The 16,873-nt window shown below is 39.2% G+C and overlaps 1 protein-coding gene across 5 annotated transcripts in view; it reads right to left on the reverse strand.

Moving 5' to 3' along the window:
- Positions 1-16,873, reverse strand: part of unc5a (unc-5 netrin receptor A) — a 607,644-nt gene that overhangs the window by 104,879 nt on the left and 485,892 nt on the right. For all 5 annotated transcript variants that reach the window (XM_073067589.1, XM_073067590.1, XM_073067588.1 and 2 more), the window contains one exon: positions 13,612-13,776. In XM_073067589.1, coding sequence (XP_072923690.1) covers positions 13,612-13,776 — 165 coding nt within the window. The remainder of the gene's footprint in view (positions 1-13,611; positions 13,777-16,873) is intronic.

Here is a 16,873-nt window from a genome sequence, read left to right on the forward strand (position 1 = left end):
GACCTCATACAGTTTACAAAAGAAAGGTTGTTTGCTTTCTAGAGGCAAACTAGGGTGGATAAATCCCCAAACCCTGACAAGTTGCTCCCTTGGACCTTGTGGGAAGCTAGTGCAGAAATGCAAGGGCCCCAGCATAGATGTTTAAAACATCCTTAGCCATGGGCGAGGTGCCGGAGGATTGGAGGATGGCTAATGTTGTTCTGTTGTATAAGAAAGCCTCTCAGACTAACCCAGAAAATCTTATGCCATTGAGCCGGACATCAGTAGTGGGCAAGTTATTGGAAGGTATTCTAAGGGACCTTATATATAAGTATTCGGCTAGACAGAGACTGGCTAGGAGTAGTCAGCATGGCTACCAGGAAAGCTGATGAAGGCAAGGCAGTGGATGTGGTCTACATGGACATTAGTAGCATTTGACAAGCCCCTCATGAGAAATTGTTCTAGAAGTTTCAATTGCATGGCATTCAAGTTGAGGTAGTAAATTGGATTAGGCATTGGCTTTGCTGAAGAAGCCAGAGAGGGGTTGTAGATAGTCGCCTCTTGGACTGGAGGACTGTGACTAGTGGTGTGTCACAGGGATTGGTGCTGGGTCTGTTGTTGTTTGACATCTATATCAATGATCTGGATGATAATGTGGTAAGCTAGACTGCAAATCTGTCGATGACACCAAGATTGGAGGTGTAGTGGACATCAACGAAGACTATCCAGGATTGCAGTGGGATCTGGACCAGCTGGATAAATAGGCTGAAAAATGGCCGATGGAATTTAATGCAAACAAGTGTGAAGTATTGCACTTTGGGAGGACCAACCAGGCAAGTCTTACATGATTAGTGGTAGGGCACTGAGTAGTGCAGAGAACAAAGGGATTTGGAAATACAAATCCATAATTCCTTGAATGTAGTGTCACAGGTAGATAGGGTCATAAAGAAAGCTTTTGTCACATTGGCCATCATAAATCAATGTATTGAGTACAGAAGTTGGAATGTAATGTAATAAGATGTTGGTGAAGCCTGATTTGGAAAATAGTGCGCAGCTTTGGTCACCTACTTACAGGAAAGATGTCAATAAGATTGAGTTATACACGCAATGTGGTGGAGAAGCTCAGCAGGTCAGGCAGCATCTATGGATGGGAATAAACAGTTGACACTTTGAGCCGAGACCCTTCATCCTGGCTGAAATGCCGACTGTTTATTCAAATCCACAGAAGCTGCCTGACCTGCTGAGCTCCTCCACCACATGGTGTGTATTGCTCTAAATTTCCAGCATCTGCCGTACCACCTGGGTAAATAAGATGGAAAATAATTACAAGAACGTTGCTGGAACTTGAGGACCTGAGTAATAGGGAAAGATTGAATAGGTTAGGACTTTATTCCCTAGGTCATGGAAGACTGAGGTATACAAGATTATGAGCGGTAGAGATAAGGTAAATGTAAGCAGTTTTTTTTCCCACTGAGAATGAATGAGACTACTACTAGGGGTCATGGGTTAAGGGTGAAAGGTGAAATTTTAAAAGGGAACATGAGAGGGAACCTTTGCCAGCACAAGTGTTAGATGTGGGGTGGACTTCAACATTTAAAAGCAATTTGGACAGGTACATGAATGAGAGGGCTATGATCTGGGTGTAGGTTGATGGGACTAGGCAAATTAATGGTTCAGCACAGACTAGATGGGCTAAAAGGCCTATTTCTGTGCTGCATTGTTCTATGATTGTACGTATCTGGACATAAAGAGGGTCATGACTCAATTTAAAAAACTAACTTTTTAAAATTATGAAGAGCTTGTACAGAATAGACACTGATTGTTTTTACTTTTTTTTAAAAAAATCAGCCCGCATGAAAAAACTAAAAAAAAAACTGATAAAAAGAACAATTGATTTAGAAAATAAAACCCCACCCCCCACCCAAGAAGAGAAAGCTCTGCCCAAGCCTGGAGAAGACTGGGAAGAAAAAGGAATGAAACTAAATCTACCCCCATATCAGCAGAAGGCAACTCCGTATATAAAGGAAAGAAAAAAAAAGATCCACCCAAACTCCAAAAAAAATAATGATCACTATACTAAAACAAACTTCTTAATATAATTGCTAGTAAAAAAAAACCCAAAAAGAACATAATCACTAGTAACATATAAATCGGGTTAAAACCCAAACAAACCAAAAAAATTTAAACTGTGATAAGAAATGCATTATAGGAAGAAGACGAGAGAAAAAAAATGGCAAAATAAAAAAAAGCAAGAAATATTTTAGAGAAGAAACCGCCATCTTAGTAAAAATAATTCACCTTCGAAGGATTAATAATAATGACCAAAAATAAAGTACAGTGGTTAAAGTAAGTAAAATAAAAAGATTAGTATGTCGAAAAAAAACTTTAATTAGAATATAAAATATAGAGTAAACCTACACCAATAGCCAGAAACAAAATCTGGTTTTGGAAACAAAAACTGTTTTGTAACGATCAAAATCACTCATTTATTAAAAACGAGAGTCAAGCAGTAGAATAATGCTCATCCAGTAAGCTTCGAGCTTCAGATGTGGAGAGAAAAACACGCCGTGGTACATTCGGAGGCGAGATTCTGAGCTTCACAGGGTATAAGAGTGCAGGTTTTAGATTTTTCTCATAACATTCGGACATCAGAGGTTTAAAAAGAAGCCTTGCCTTCATTATTTCTGGGCTAAAATCCTCCACTAATCGGAATTGGAAATCTTCAAATTTAACCATCCCTAAACGCCGAGCCACACGAATAAGTTGCTCTTTGACATGCACATAATGAAATTGGACAATTACAACCGGTGGTTTAGATGAAGAACTTGATGAACGGCGCATAATTCTGTGGGCGCGATCAAGTAACGGAGGACTGTCTGGGAATACAGAAGGGAACGCATCCTTTAAAAGTTGAACAAAATACTTCGAGGGGTCTCCTTGTTCGATACCTTCCGGGAGACCAAGTATGCGTAAGTTCTGTCTTCTGGACCGATTTTCAAAGTTGACACTTTTGGCTTTAAGTGTTTCCACCTGTTTAATCGTCGAAGATAATTTCTGCTCCAGTTTTTCGATTATCAAGTCTTGCTTCCGAGCGTCTCCTTGCAAAGTTGCGATTAGGGCTTGCTGCTGGTTAACTACTGAATCCGTCTTATCCATATATTCCTGAAAAGCCTTTATATCTTGTTTGAAAATTTGTTGTTGTTCTTCAAATTTTTCATTTAAAAGCTCCAATAACATTTCATAAGTCAATTCAGTGCGCTTAGGATCGGTCTTTTTTTTCTTTCCGTTCCCATTAGAATCTTTCCCAGGGTCTCGCCCTTTAGATCTCAAAGCCATTTCTGTACTAATTTCTTCAAAATTCACAATAGACTCTTGAAGATAAGTCCAAAAAAGTAGCAAGAATCTTTTGGTGTAGGTAAAAGTAAGTTAAATAAGGGTGATCATAGATTAAAAATGGTAAAGGTTATGGAGCGAATCTGAAACAGTGCTCACTCCATGAGCGTCTCCTGCTGACCTGTTTTTACTTTCTAGGATAAAGCAAAACCAGTATATAACAATGTAAAAGAATCACCCACAAACTTAATCTGGATTTCAGAAAAGTCACATTGTTGCCAAAAATATTTAAGAAGCTAGTGCTCAATAGCACAGTGAGTGATTGAGACAAATAATATAAAAAGGAAGGCTGAGCAAAAATATAGGGATGAAGGGAACTGAAGATTGGGCTGTTCGACTTCGCTGAGGAAAGATTGGAAAAAACTGAAGAGGTGCTTAAACTGATTGAGTTGAATGGCATGTTTCTGTGCCATCAATCTTAAGTAATCCTATTATGCCATGCTTATGGCATTAGAACAATTCACAGCAGTTTAATAAAATTAAGATTATTTAATATATAATTTATGCTCACCATATGCAAAGAACTTTCACTCTGTGGTTATTTCCTCACAGTACCTTTAAAGGATCGCATGCCGAGCCTGGTATCTCATTCAGCCAATTTAAACGAACCACCCTTTATCTGATTCTCACAGTTAGATGGTTCTTGAATTCTTCTAAATGCAAGGTCACGGCTTTAGGGTTATTGATTTTACATTCAAGTTTACAGAAATAGGAAGCGATTTGCTAGAATGTCATTGATGCAGATAATTGAAGTTTATTAAGTAAATGGTTGAAACTTTTAAAGACAAATTCAAAATTAGATTTTAAATATTAATCTACTTTATACAATAATCTACTATTTGCCTTTCTCGTTTTGAATATGTACTTTCATTGTTCCACTGTTTTACTTTATGAAATTGTGAATGTAACTGTAGTTCTATGTTTGTTATCATTTAATTTATATTATTTGAGCCAAGAAGTTGTTCTATCAGTCTAGCTTTGCTGGTACTTTAACAATAACTTTCAGATTCAGATTTATTTATCACATGTACATACATCAAAACACACACACACACACACACACACACACACACACACACACACACACACACACACACACACACACACACACACACACACACACACACACACACACATATATATATATATATCTACACAGTGAAACGCATTGCTTGCATTAAAAACCAACACACCCAAGGATGGGCTGGGAGCAGCCCATAAGCGTTGCCACACGTTCCAGTGCCAACAAAGCGTGCCCATAATGATCAGCAGAAGAACACAGAACACAAGCAACAAAGCAGCAACAGTGAAACAAGCCCTGTTCCTCCCTCCCATTCACACACACAGCCCTCTAATCCCTGGCCTCCGGTCTGCAGTGGACTCAGGGATTCACACACACAGCCCTCTAATCCCTGGCCTCCGGTCTGCAGTGGACTCAGGGATTCACACACACAGCCCTCTAATCCCTGGCCTCCGGTCTGCAGTGGACTCAGGGATTCACACACACAGCCCTCTAATCCCTGGCCTCCGGTCTGCAGTGGACTCAGGGATTTACAGACACAGCCCTCTAATCCCTGGCCTCCGGTCTGCAGTGGACTCAGGGATTTACAGACACAGCCCTCTAATCCCTGGCCTCCGGTCTGCAGTGGACTCAGGGATTCACACACACAGCCCTCTAATCCCTGGCCTCCGGTCTGCAGTGGACTCAGGGATTTACAGACACAGCCCTCTAATCCCTGGCCTCCGGTCTGCAGTGGACTCAGGGATTTACAGACACAGCCCTCTAATCTCTGGCCTCCGGTCTGCAGTGGACTCAGGGATTCACACACACAGCCCTCTAATCCCTGGCCTCCGGTCTGCAGTGGACTCAGGGATTTACAGACACAGCCCTCTAATCCCTGGCCTCCGGTCTGCAGTGGACTCAGGGATTTACAGACACAGCCCTCTAATCCCTGGCCTCTGGTCTGCAGTGGACTCAGGGATTTACAGACACAGCCCTCTAATCCCTGGCCTCCGGTCTGCAGTGGACTCAGGGATTTACAGACACAGCCCTCTAATCCCTGGACTCCGGTCTGCAGTGGACTCAGGGATTTACAGACACAGCCCTCTAATCCCTGGCCTCCGGTCTGCAGTGGACTCAGGGATTTACAGACACAGCCCTGACTTCCCCAGCGGATTTGCAGAGATTCACAGACTCAGGGCTTTGGCCATCAAGCCTCAACTTTGATTGACTTTTGGGCTTTGATCCAGGCCTCTGATCGATCTTCAGACTTCGATCCAGACCTCCAATACACCTTGGAGCTTTGATCCAGACCACTGATTGAACTTTGGACTTTGATCTGGTCCTTGAAATGATCTTTGGGCTTCAACCTGAACTTCCAATGAACCTCTGGGCTTCAATCTTCGGTACTGTCCCAGGACTCGCAGATGATGACAAATGAGGACCCTGGAACGTCCAGGCCTCGAACTGTGATCTTGATCTTGCTGATGACAGGACCCTGAATGTTCTCGCTGGTCTTCCAGCCTACACCCTTTATAAGTGGAGCCAAGGCTTAGACTCCTGCATGTCCTTCAATTTCCCCTACATCCCTGTCTCTAACCTGTATCTCCCCTCTGTCCCCAAAGCCATCCCTATGTACCTGGAGAAAACAACCCTTAAAAATAACTAAGTCTGAGATGCAACCTCAATGGACACAGCAGTTTAGCGCTATCTTGAGCATTAGGTAAATGCTCGCAAATTCAGGATTCTCTGCAAATGAGACATCTCAAGCTTGTTTGACTGAGATCAACCAGTGATTTCTAGACTACATCACACAAATGAATCCCACAGGTAGATCCACAGTGCAGCAGGTTCTTGCTGAAACTCTGTAGCATTATTGGTAGAGAATCAGCTTCCAGATCTTGCGTCCAGTTAGACCTGATTCTGGATCTATAAGCCCATTCATTAAAAAAAAATAAAAAAGTTGCTGGAGGAACTCACCAGCTAAAACATCATCCATGGATGGAAATTAACATTAGATGTTTCAGACTGAGACCCTTCATCAGAATTCTTTTTGTCCCCACTCATTAAAAATATACCTTACTGCTGGAAAGAAACAGAATAATGAGGTAATACAAATGTATATTTTTAATTTGTTTTAATACTTTAACTAAAAGTTATTTTAATTGATTTTATTTTTGATATTTTTTAAAAAACTTTTACTAGTATCTTTTTAATATCAGGAATATTCAGACACATTTAAACACAATGAAAGCATCAATGGCTTGAAAAGCTGTGTAGTAAGATGAAAAAGAATTAGTGTTTTTCCTCTTGCAACGGCTAAATACTTTACAAGATGGCTGACTCATATTTTGTTTTAGGCTTTGGTTACACAGGAAGGTCTGTCTGAGGAGATTTACTGGAAATTAAGTGCTAGATTCTAGTAAATTGTGTATTGAGGGTCTTGCCTTATGTGGAGTTGTTATTCATTTGTAGGGGAGATTAGGGAGACCCTGAATACCATAATAGTTAAGATTATGACTGGTACCTGGCTGCCTGGATGCCCCTTTATGTCTCGTCAAAGTGTTGGAGCCCTCCAGCAGCTAAAGATTGAGTGGTTAAGAATATATGAGCACTGCTGCTAACTGTGGGAAATTCATAATACACTTTGCACCTTTAAGCTTAACTAAATTCTTCATAAGTAGGACAACTGAAGATGTGCATCATTAGTTGGTCATGTTCTTTTACACTTGAGCTTAACAAGGACTAGGAACCTAATAAACAGAAGGGCTATTATTGAGATTTATGTCTAACATTTGGCCAGCACTTCCAAATGAATATTAATTAGATAGATCCCAATAACTCAACAAATATATTGTTCATGAGATAGTTGCCTCCAAATTCAATACTGTGTGAATCTCAAACCATTCTGAGCTCTTGCATAATTAAAAATATGTATTTAATCATCCAGTGCAGAATACCTGAATAAGCAAGATATGCCTGCAACATTGGCCGGTGTCCAAAGAGAGAGTCCTGAGAGCCAAGTCAATAAATGGATATAGGAATCTATGCAAGAGGGCTAGCATGGGTACTTAAGGCATATGACTAGTAACTGTTAGTGGGATGGGAGCAATGGACAAGAGGGTCATTGTTTGAAGGAGCTCATTATGCTAAGTAATTGTGGGAATCGGGGAAGGGATTGTGATGGTTGAACTATGCATGCTGGTGTTCAGATATGCAGGTTAGTTAAAGATAGGTAGGTCAGGGGCGTCCAAAGTTGAAGGTGCCCCAAAAGAGAGTCAGGTAAATACATCCCTCATAGGATATTAATTTGGCACCAGGTTCCCATTGTAGGGCAGCAATTTAATCAGAGATACTCCCTTTAAATCACTTAGAAGCTGGCTTCTTAAGCAATGTGAAATCTTGGTTCTTCATGAATGGCCACACTAAGCGAATGCAGAATCAAGTACAAATATCACAAACTTTGTGAAAAACTTTGTATGCAACTTGCATGAACTCCTCAATATTCAATTGTATTTGGTTTTCCACTGTAATCTACAAAATATGACACTGCCAAATCTCTAAACGGTAATATCAAAAAAACAAAATTTCAAATTTAACAAAAATAAAGAGCAATCTGTAGTATGAACTGCAGTTATTCCAGAGAAATAAAGAGAATGCAAGAAGCATGCAATTAAAAAAGTGTGCAGAAAGAGACAGGAAAAATAATGCAAGTTTAAAAGATTTAATTTAAAAGATGTAATTTGAAATTTGTTAGTATTCCTAATAATAACTTATTTAGGCAGCAATGAGTCTGTATAAATTGTTACATTTTATACAATTTTACATTTTATACAGACAATGAGTCTGTATAAATTGTTACTATGGACATTATTTTGCATTAAATTTCTAATAAAATTGCTAGAAGGATAATTACACAATTATCTATGGGCAAACCTTAATTTTCTGTGCCGTTTAATGAATATTAATATATAATATGTTTCAAGCACTTAAAAACATTATGGCTCAGGGTAATATATGTTCTTTGATGAGGCGAATGACAGGCTGGCATACACTGATGAACATAATCTAGATTCACTACACACCTCTTTATGCCTTGAACCAATTGACTGATTTGTGCATGATAATACTGAATACTATTAACATACCATTGTTTTTCCATGAAGATTTGACCCCATGGGTTTTCTTTAATCTGCTATTGTAGGTTTTGACATTGCCGTTCAATTTCTTGGTGGTACATCTAAAAATCTCACTCAAGAAGAGTGAGAACATTGAAGGAAAGGACAAATAAAAGACACGGCTAAGAGAATTCCTTACTTTCTCAACACTGTTCATATCCCATGGGATTACACACACTTTAGTAAGGGATAATATCCTTCTTGACCTTCTTAATTGCATAAAGCCCCTCCACAAACCCCTGCTCACACACAGACAGGATATTCTTAAACTAATATGCAACCTTGTTCCTATTCATGTTTACTTCACGGTACTTCAACCACGTTCTTCAAAAATCCTCAGCTGATAGCATGCTCCTATTGATGCATTCTACAACATCAGAATTCTCTGTATAAAAATAATTTCTCCAAACATATGTCCTTTATCTATTAGATTTATATCATTTCCCCTCTATCTTAAAGCATCAATCATAGCAGACATTCTGTTTCTAGACATCCTGTTTCTAACCATCCTTCATAATTATCAAGACTGATGAAATATAATTTAATGTATTCCAATGAAAATAGCCCTATTTGTTCAAAGTTTATTGATAGCAATAATTCTTAATACCACTTATCATCCTAGTGAATCTAGACCATATGTTCTTTACTTCTTCAATATCTTTCCAATATCATGTGAAGCCCAAAATTACTGTGCAGTAAGTTAACAGTGGCATTATAGATATTTTAGAAGGATTGATAACTGTATCTCAACTCTCATACATTGCATTTCCTGTAATATATGGTATCACATTATTTATTTGTTTGGCTTGACCTACTTACTACTTTTTGTTATCTTGGGATTCTTCTAGTTAATTTTCTTGATATTGAATTCCACCTGCTATGTATTGTATCTTTCTACAATTTAACAGCATCTTCTCACAGTTTTGTACTTTACTCATTCTAATTCATTAAAATACAATGAATCAAAGTATTTTGAGGATGGACTCTGTGAATAAATTTTTTGGTTCCTCGCTACTGACAACTATACTTAACTATTTTCTTCTTTATAGCTTTCACATATTTGCAAATCCAATGTTGTATCCTTCCTCCTCTCCTTTTTCAATACCCTCACAGAATGAAATTCTGGGATAGAAGCTGCAATAGTTAGAAGATCCTCATCAGTTGTGCTTATTTCCTCGTTAAATAATTTTACTGGATTTGTTGATCACCACTTTAGATTGTTAGATTTAATCTGCTGAAAATGTTTTTAATGATATAGATATTTAAATAATTACATCTTTAGTTAAATATTCTAAAATATACCAAACCCAAAGCTGTTAAATTGACTTGTGGGTAGTTAGATGAGTGAGTGTCTCTTTGGAAAATGAGCATATTTTCACAACCCTTCAGCCTTTCAATGAATGTTAGAATCCAGAAATAAGAGAGATTTTCTGGCTGTATTGAGCATGTGGAAATGTGTGATTTCATGCAGTCTGTGCATGTAACAGGTGTGTCTTGTGTGTGTGTCTGCATGTGCAAGTGAAGTATTCCCATTCATACATTCATTGCAATTAACCCCAAATCAGGCAGGGTTGGGTGCCAGCGTAAATAAATGTGTGCATAATTTAACAGCTGTAGTCCTTCCCTGATGAAGCCTTTGGCAAACTTACAAACTTAGTCGCTCCAAACAAAGCTATCTCAGGCTTTGGAAGGCTCAGGTAACCATTTCAAATATTACAATAATCCTTGGGCCCAGAAAGAACACAAGGAATTTTCAGGTTTAGAAAACTTACTTCTTGTCTTTACCTCAGTTTTTCCACCTATTTATTTTTCCCGATTGCAGAATGATCTTTCTCTACTGCTTTTTTTTTTGGTGCATATTCACATTACCCATTCCAACATATCAAACATATGTTGCTTTTCGAGTGGTATGGAGCATGTAGGAATTTCACCACACAAGTTAACCATGACATGGAAGACTTCAGAAAATGGAAGTACCCCCAGTTACATTCAGCCAGACTTGACAGCAACTTATAGTGGAAAATCTTAGGATACAATCCCTTTTCCTTTAAATTCACATCACATGTGAACAATTCATATCCTTCTAACCTGCATTAAAATATATCAGAAACTACAAAACTATACTTTATGCACCAAACAAACAGCTGACAAGGTTTATGGTCAAGTTGAAACTTTGTGCAAACTCAGATTACAAAATCAACAGCTATTTCAGGAATATTTTCTTTCTATCAGAATTTAAATTACAGTTTTAACTTTACTAGCTTAAACAAAGAGTAATATGCTCTTTCCCATCCTCATAAGTCCCCACCACTTGATTCATTTACCTACTGTTTATCAGTAAGCTGTTCTTTCCATATTTGCAGCTATTACCACCAAGAGCTTCTGAGGTGGACATAGTCAATAATTAGAGCTTCAAGAACACCCTGCAGGAGATTAGGGGCTAAAGGGTGGGAGGTATATGGAACATGCTGCCAATGAAAGTGGTTAAGGCAGGGAAAATAACAATTTTTCAAAGACAGTTGAACAGGTATATGGATTGGAAGGGTTTAGAAGTTTACTGGCCAAACACTGACAAATGGCACTAGCTTGGATGGGGCACGTTAGTTGGCATGGACCAGTTGGGCCAAATAGCCTATTTCTGTGTTGTACAACTCTACCTCTCTCTAGGTCAATGGTTCCCAAACTCTTTTTATGTCATGGAATATTACCATTAAACGAGGGGGCCATGGACCCCAGGTTGGAAACACCTGCTCTAGGTCAAGTCACAATAAGTTTGATCTTCCAGCCCTTGAGATGCAAGAAATTTCAAAGATAAGGTCTTATATGAACATCCTTGTAAGATGTGACGCCGTGAACTCCTTGCAGCAAATAATCGGTTACAATATGTTGAAACGGCCACATACACAGAAACATGCACACTTCATAGTACTACATGGGAGCTGCACAAAATAATCTTGGACTTTGCATGGATCTGCTCTGGGTGTGTCTGAGTTACTACTCTGTGACATGAGACCTCACTTGGAATAGTGAGAGTCAGGATTGGGGTAAAGAAATGGACTAACTATAACAATTCAGCTCAATTTAAGTGCTCAAAACCTGCGTCAAATTTCAGGAACAAGAATGCTGACTGTGATAGCTGAGTTTTGACTCCAGTAGTTAGCCTGCCAGCTTTAGAGAAAAAAAAACACCTCACTTCTCCCTACTCACAGTTTTTGGTGCTTGAGTCATTCTTTTCATGTCATTCCAATCTCTGATCCCTCATCTTACGACACAGCCCTTCATAAATCCAAAATTATTACCTACCCTGGTTTACTATCCCTTTCAGTTGTAGCCTTAAAAGAAATTTATTTAATTCATCTATTTAATTGTGTTGTGGATAGTGTGGAGGGCTGTCAGAGGTTACAGCGGGACATTGATGGGATGCAAGATTGGGCTGAGAAGTGGCAGATAGAATTCAACCCAGGTAAGTGTGAGGTGGTTCATTTTGGTAGGTCAAATTTGATGGCAGAGTATAGCATTAATGGTAAGACCCTTGACAATGTGGAGGATCAGAGGGATTTTGTGGTCTGAGTCCATAGGGCACTCAAAGCTGCTAAGCAGCTTAACTCTGTGGTTAAGAAGGCATATGGTTCTTTGGCCTTCATCAATTGTGGGATTGAGTTTAAGAGCCGAGAGGTAATGTTGCAGTTATATAGGACTCTGTTCAGACCCCACTTGGAGTAATATGCTCAGTTCTGGTTGCCTTACTACACAAAGGATGTGGAAACTATAGAAAGAATGGCAGAGCATATTTACAAGGATGTTGCCTGGATTGGGGAGCATTCATTATGAGAATAGGTTGAGTGAATTTGGTCTTTTCTCCTTGGAGCGACGGAGGTGAGAGGTGACCTGATAGAGGTGTACAAAGTGATGAGAGGCATTGATCATGTGGATAGTCAGAGGCTTTTTCCCAGGGCTGAAATGGCTAGCGTGAGCGGGCATAGTTTTAAGGTGCTTGGAGGTAGGTACAGAGTAGATGTCAGGGGTAAGTTTTATAGCAGAGTGGTGAGTGCATGGAATGGGCTGCTGGCGGTGGTAGTGGAGGCGGAAACGATAGGGTCTGCTAAGAGACTCCTGGATAGGTACATGGAGCTTAGAAAAATAGAGGGCTATGGGTAAAGACATGTTCAGCACAGCTTTGTGGGCCAAAGGGCCTGTAATGTGCTGTAGGTTTTCTATGTTTCATTATATAGTTTTCTTTTCGTTAGATCATACTGATTTTTCCTAAGCAAATTATGATACTCTTGAATCAGTCATGCGGAAATAGTGGTGCAGACTTGATGGGCCAAATGACCCAATTCTGTTCCTATATCTTATGGCCTTTGGGTCTTAACCTGAATTTTAATACATTTTAGGCTATTTCCTTCGTAAGTTTATTTTCTAGTTTCTACAATTCTCCTTTCAACTTTGTGCAATATTCACTGAACATTAAACATTGTTTCAGAATTGAATCTTCAAATATACACTTTAGAAAGTTACTATTGAAATTCCAAAATCCATTCCAAATTATTCCAAATCACTGTGTTAAAAGAGCCCTCATCTGCCTTTTACTTTTTGAAACTAGGATTCACTTTATTTAGTAAAGACGATATAATTCCGTTTCATCACTTATCTGCCCCACTCCCATTAGATACCAAAGTATCTAAACTGAAATCAATCTAATCTGAACATCTTGAATTTTGTATTTATGCGTAATTTATTTTTGTAACTATGTTTTGCTGCATTCTCATGAAAAGTAAAACAGTTTCAAATTGATACCTTTCATATATCAGCTGGGTCTATATGGCTGATAGAATTTATACACACAAAAGTACATTAAAACAGGGTTGCATTCAATGGAGATTTCTATCTTTTTAATACTAGATCTGATTTTTTTTGATAGAACTTAAGGCATTGTGCTTTACACTTCCCATTGAATACATCAAAAACTAATTGCATGATAATGAACGATTTTCTACTTTATATGTCCAGCTCGCAGTGTCGCTTTTTGAAGTGGATGTCATATGTTAAAGTCATACATACTCTGAGGACATAAATCGCTTGTGCAATTTTCTGACTCCAGGATAATTCCATCACATTCCTTTCCTCCATTTCTTGGTGCTGGATCGGCACATTCTCTATTTCTCCAGTGTGTGCATTCTGCCCCACAAGTAGACCATTTGCTCCATTCGGTCCAACTTCCATCTACTAAAATAAAAAGAAGAAATATGTATAGAAGACCAATTTTGCATATAGACTGTTCTTAACTTCATGTCCACTGATATCAAGTGCCTTTTTAAATACAGTGATTCATACAATTTGTTCTACAGCATAGCCTCAGGACTTAACATTGAATTCTGCAGTTTCAGATAATCAAACGTTTTAAATCCATTATTCAACTCTTATTTTTCTCAGTTCTAATACTTCAGATTTCATTCAACTTCTGGTCTATACCTCCTCCATATTTATCTTTTTTTAATTTTTAGTTAGAGATACAGCACAGTAACAGGCCCTTCAGACCTAAGAACCCAAATTGCCCAATTATATCCATTAACCTACTGACCTGTACATCTTTGGAATATGGGTTGAAACCCATGAAGTCGCAACTCCTTACAGGCAGTGATGAAACTGAACCTGGGTTGTTGACGCTGTAATAACGTTACGTTAACTTCTACGCTACTGTGTTCACTATCCTTCTCTACTGTGGTCTGGAAGGTTAGGTCCCTGGAATCCAGGGACAACTAGTTTGGTGGATTCAAAATTAGCTCAGAGGTAGGAAGCATACATGTCTGTTGAAGGTTCTTTCTCAGAATGGAAGCTGGTGACTACTGGTGTGCACAGGATTCAGTGTTGGTCCACCTGTTCTTCATTATTTATATATTTGCAAATGATTTGGACGTGAATAACAAGGCTCGATCAATAAGTTTGCTGATAACACAAAGTTAGGAAGTGTTGTTTATAGTGAAGTGAAGGTTATTGTAGATTATAAAGGGTTCTTGATCAGTTAGGCAAGTGAGCCAAGGAGTAACAAATAGATTTCAATATGGATAAAAATGAAATGATACATTTTGGAAAGACAAACCAGCATAGGAAAATATTATGAATGATAGGGCATTAGAGATTGCAATATAAGTGAGGCACTTGTGCAGTTTTTTTGAAAGTGAGGTCACAGGTAGACAGGGTAGTGAAAAAGGCATTTAGCATATTGGACTTCATGAGTCAGGACATTAAGTATTGGAGTTGGTACATTACCTTTCAGCTGTATAGATAGATAGATAGATAGATACTTTATTCATCCCCATAGGGAAATTCAACTTTTTTTCCAATGTCCCATACACTTGTTGTAGCAAAACTAATTACATACAATACTTAACTCAGTAAAAAATATGATATGCATCTAAATCACTATCTCAAAAAGCATTAATAATAGCTTTTAAAAAGTTCTTAAGTCCTGGCGGTAGAATTGTAAAGCCTAATGGCATTGGGGAGTATTGACCTCTTCATCCTGTCTGAGGAGCATTGCATCGATAGTAACCTGTCACTGAAACTGCTTCTCTGTCTCTGGATGGTGCTATGTAGAGGATGTTCAGAGTTATCCATAATTGACCATAGCCTACTCAGCGCCCTTCGCTCAGCTACCGATGTTAAACCCTCCAGTACTTTGCCCACGACAGAGCCCGCCTTCCTTACCAGCTTATTAAGACGTGAGGCGTCCCTCTTCTTAATGCTTCCTCCCCAACACGCCACCACAAAGAAGAGGGCGCTCTCCACAACTGACCTATAGAACATCTTCAGCATCTCACTACAGACATTGAATGACGCCAACCTTCTTAGGAAGTACAGTCGACTCTGTGCCTTCCTGCACAAGGCATCTGTGTTGGCAGTCCAGTCTAGCTTCTCGTCTAACTGTACTCCCAGATACTTGTAGGTCTTAACCTGCTCCACACATTCTCCATTAATGATCACTGGCTCCATATGAGGCCTAGATCTCCTAAAGTCCACCACCATCTCCTTGGTCTTGGTGATATTGAGACGCAGGTAGTTTGAGTTGCACCATATCACAAAGTCCTGTATCAGTTTCCTATACTCCTCCTCCTGTCCATTCCTGACACACCCCACTATGGCTGTGTCATCAGCGAACTTCTGCACATGGCAGGACTCCGAGTTATATTGGAAGTCTGATGTGTACAGGGTGAACAGGACCGGAGAGAGTACGGTTCCCTGCGGCGCCCCTGTGCTGCTGACCACCGTGTCAGACCTACAGTCTCCCAACCGCACATACTGAGGTCTATCTGTCAAGTAGGGTGAGGGTGCATGGAATACTGGGTGCGAGTTTGGTCGTCCTGTTATAGGAAAGATGTACTTAAAATGGAAATAGTTCAGAAAACGACTTGGGGACATTTCTTGGACTAGAAGGCCGGATTTATGGAGAGAAATGGTTTTTATTGGGTTTTTACTGGGTGGAATGTAGGAGAGTGAGAGACATACTCACCAGCATGTTTAAAGTGCTGGGGGACATAGACAAGTTTGGAAGAGTCCAAAACTAGGAGGCATAGATTTAAGGTAAGAGGGGAAAGATTTAAAAGGGAACCGAGGGGCAACTTTTTCATGCAGAGGGTGTTAAGTATATGGAATGAGCTGCTAAAGGAGGTGGCAGAGATGTGTACAATAATAGTTATGAGGCACTTGGAAAGGTACATGGAGGAGCAAGGCATGGGTCAAGCACAGGAAATTGGTACTAACTGGGTAGGTGCATGGACTCTGGCTGTAGAGCCTGTATCTGTGCTGTGATTCTATAAATCACCTCCAGCCTGTATCACCACCATTTGTGGTTTTCAGTCTCTTCTGTTCTCTACACTCTCTGAGAACACCCCCATCCCCTTTCACGGCACTCTTGAAATTGTTTCATTCTAATTTTTCCAATTGCTGTTGAAATATAATTAATCTGAAACATCTCCACAGATGCTACATAACCTGTCAAGCATCTAGACCAGCTTCCATTTTTATTTCATCTTTCCAGCATCTGCAGTATCTTATACTTGGTCTGCAGTATAATGTGATGTAATCATTGCTATAATATAATATAGACAATATTACATTGATGTAATGGTACATACACAAATAACATTTACAAAGTCCAGGAGCCATAATGAATCATTTCTGCTTCACCAGGTTATTCCTTCCTTGGATTGGGTGTCATTAATCAATTTAAAACAAATACTGAAGGTGAATAGAAAAGCTAGGAAAATAATTGCTGCATAGAGCATAAGACCTATCATTTATAGATTCTGCTCCAAGCCACACA

Source organism: Hemitrygon akajei, chromosome 15 (genome assembly GCF_048418815.1).
Source record: "Hemitrygon akajei chromosome 15, sHemAka1.3, whole genome shotgun sequence".
NCBI lineage: Eukaryota > Metazoa > Chordata > Chondrichthyes > Myliobatiformes > Dasyatidae > Hemitrygon > Hemitrygon akajei.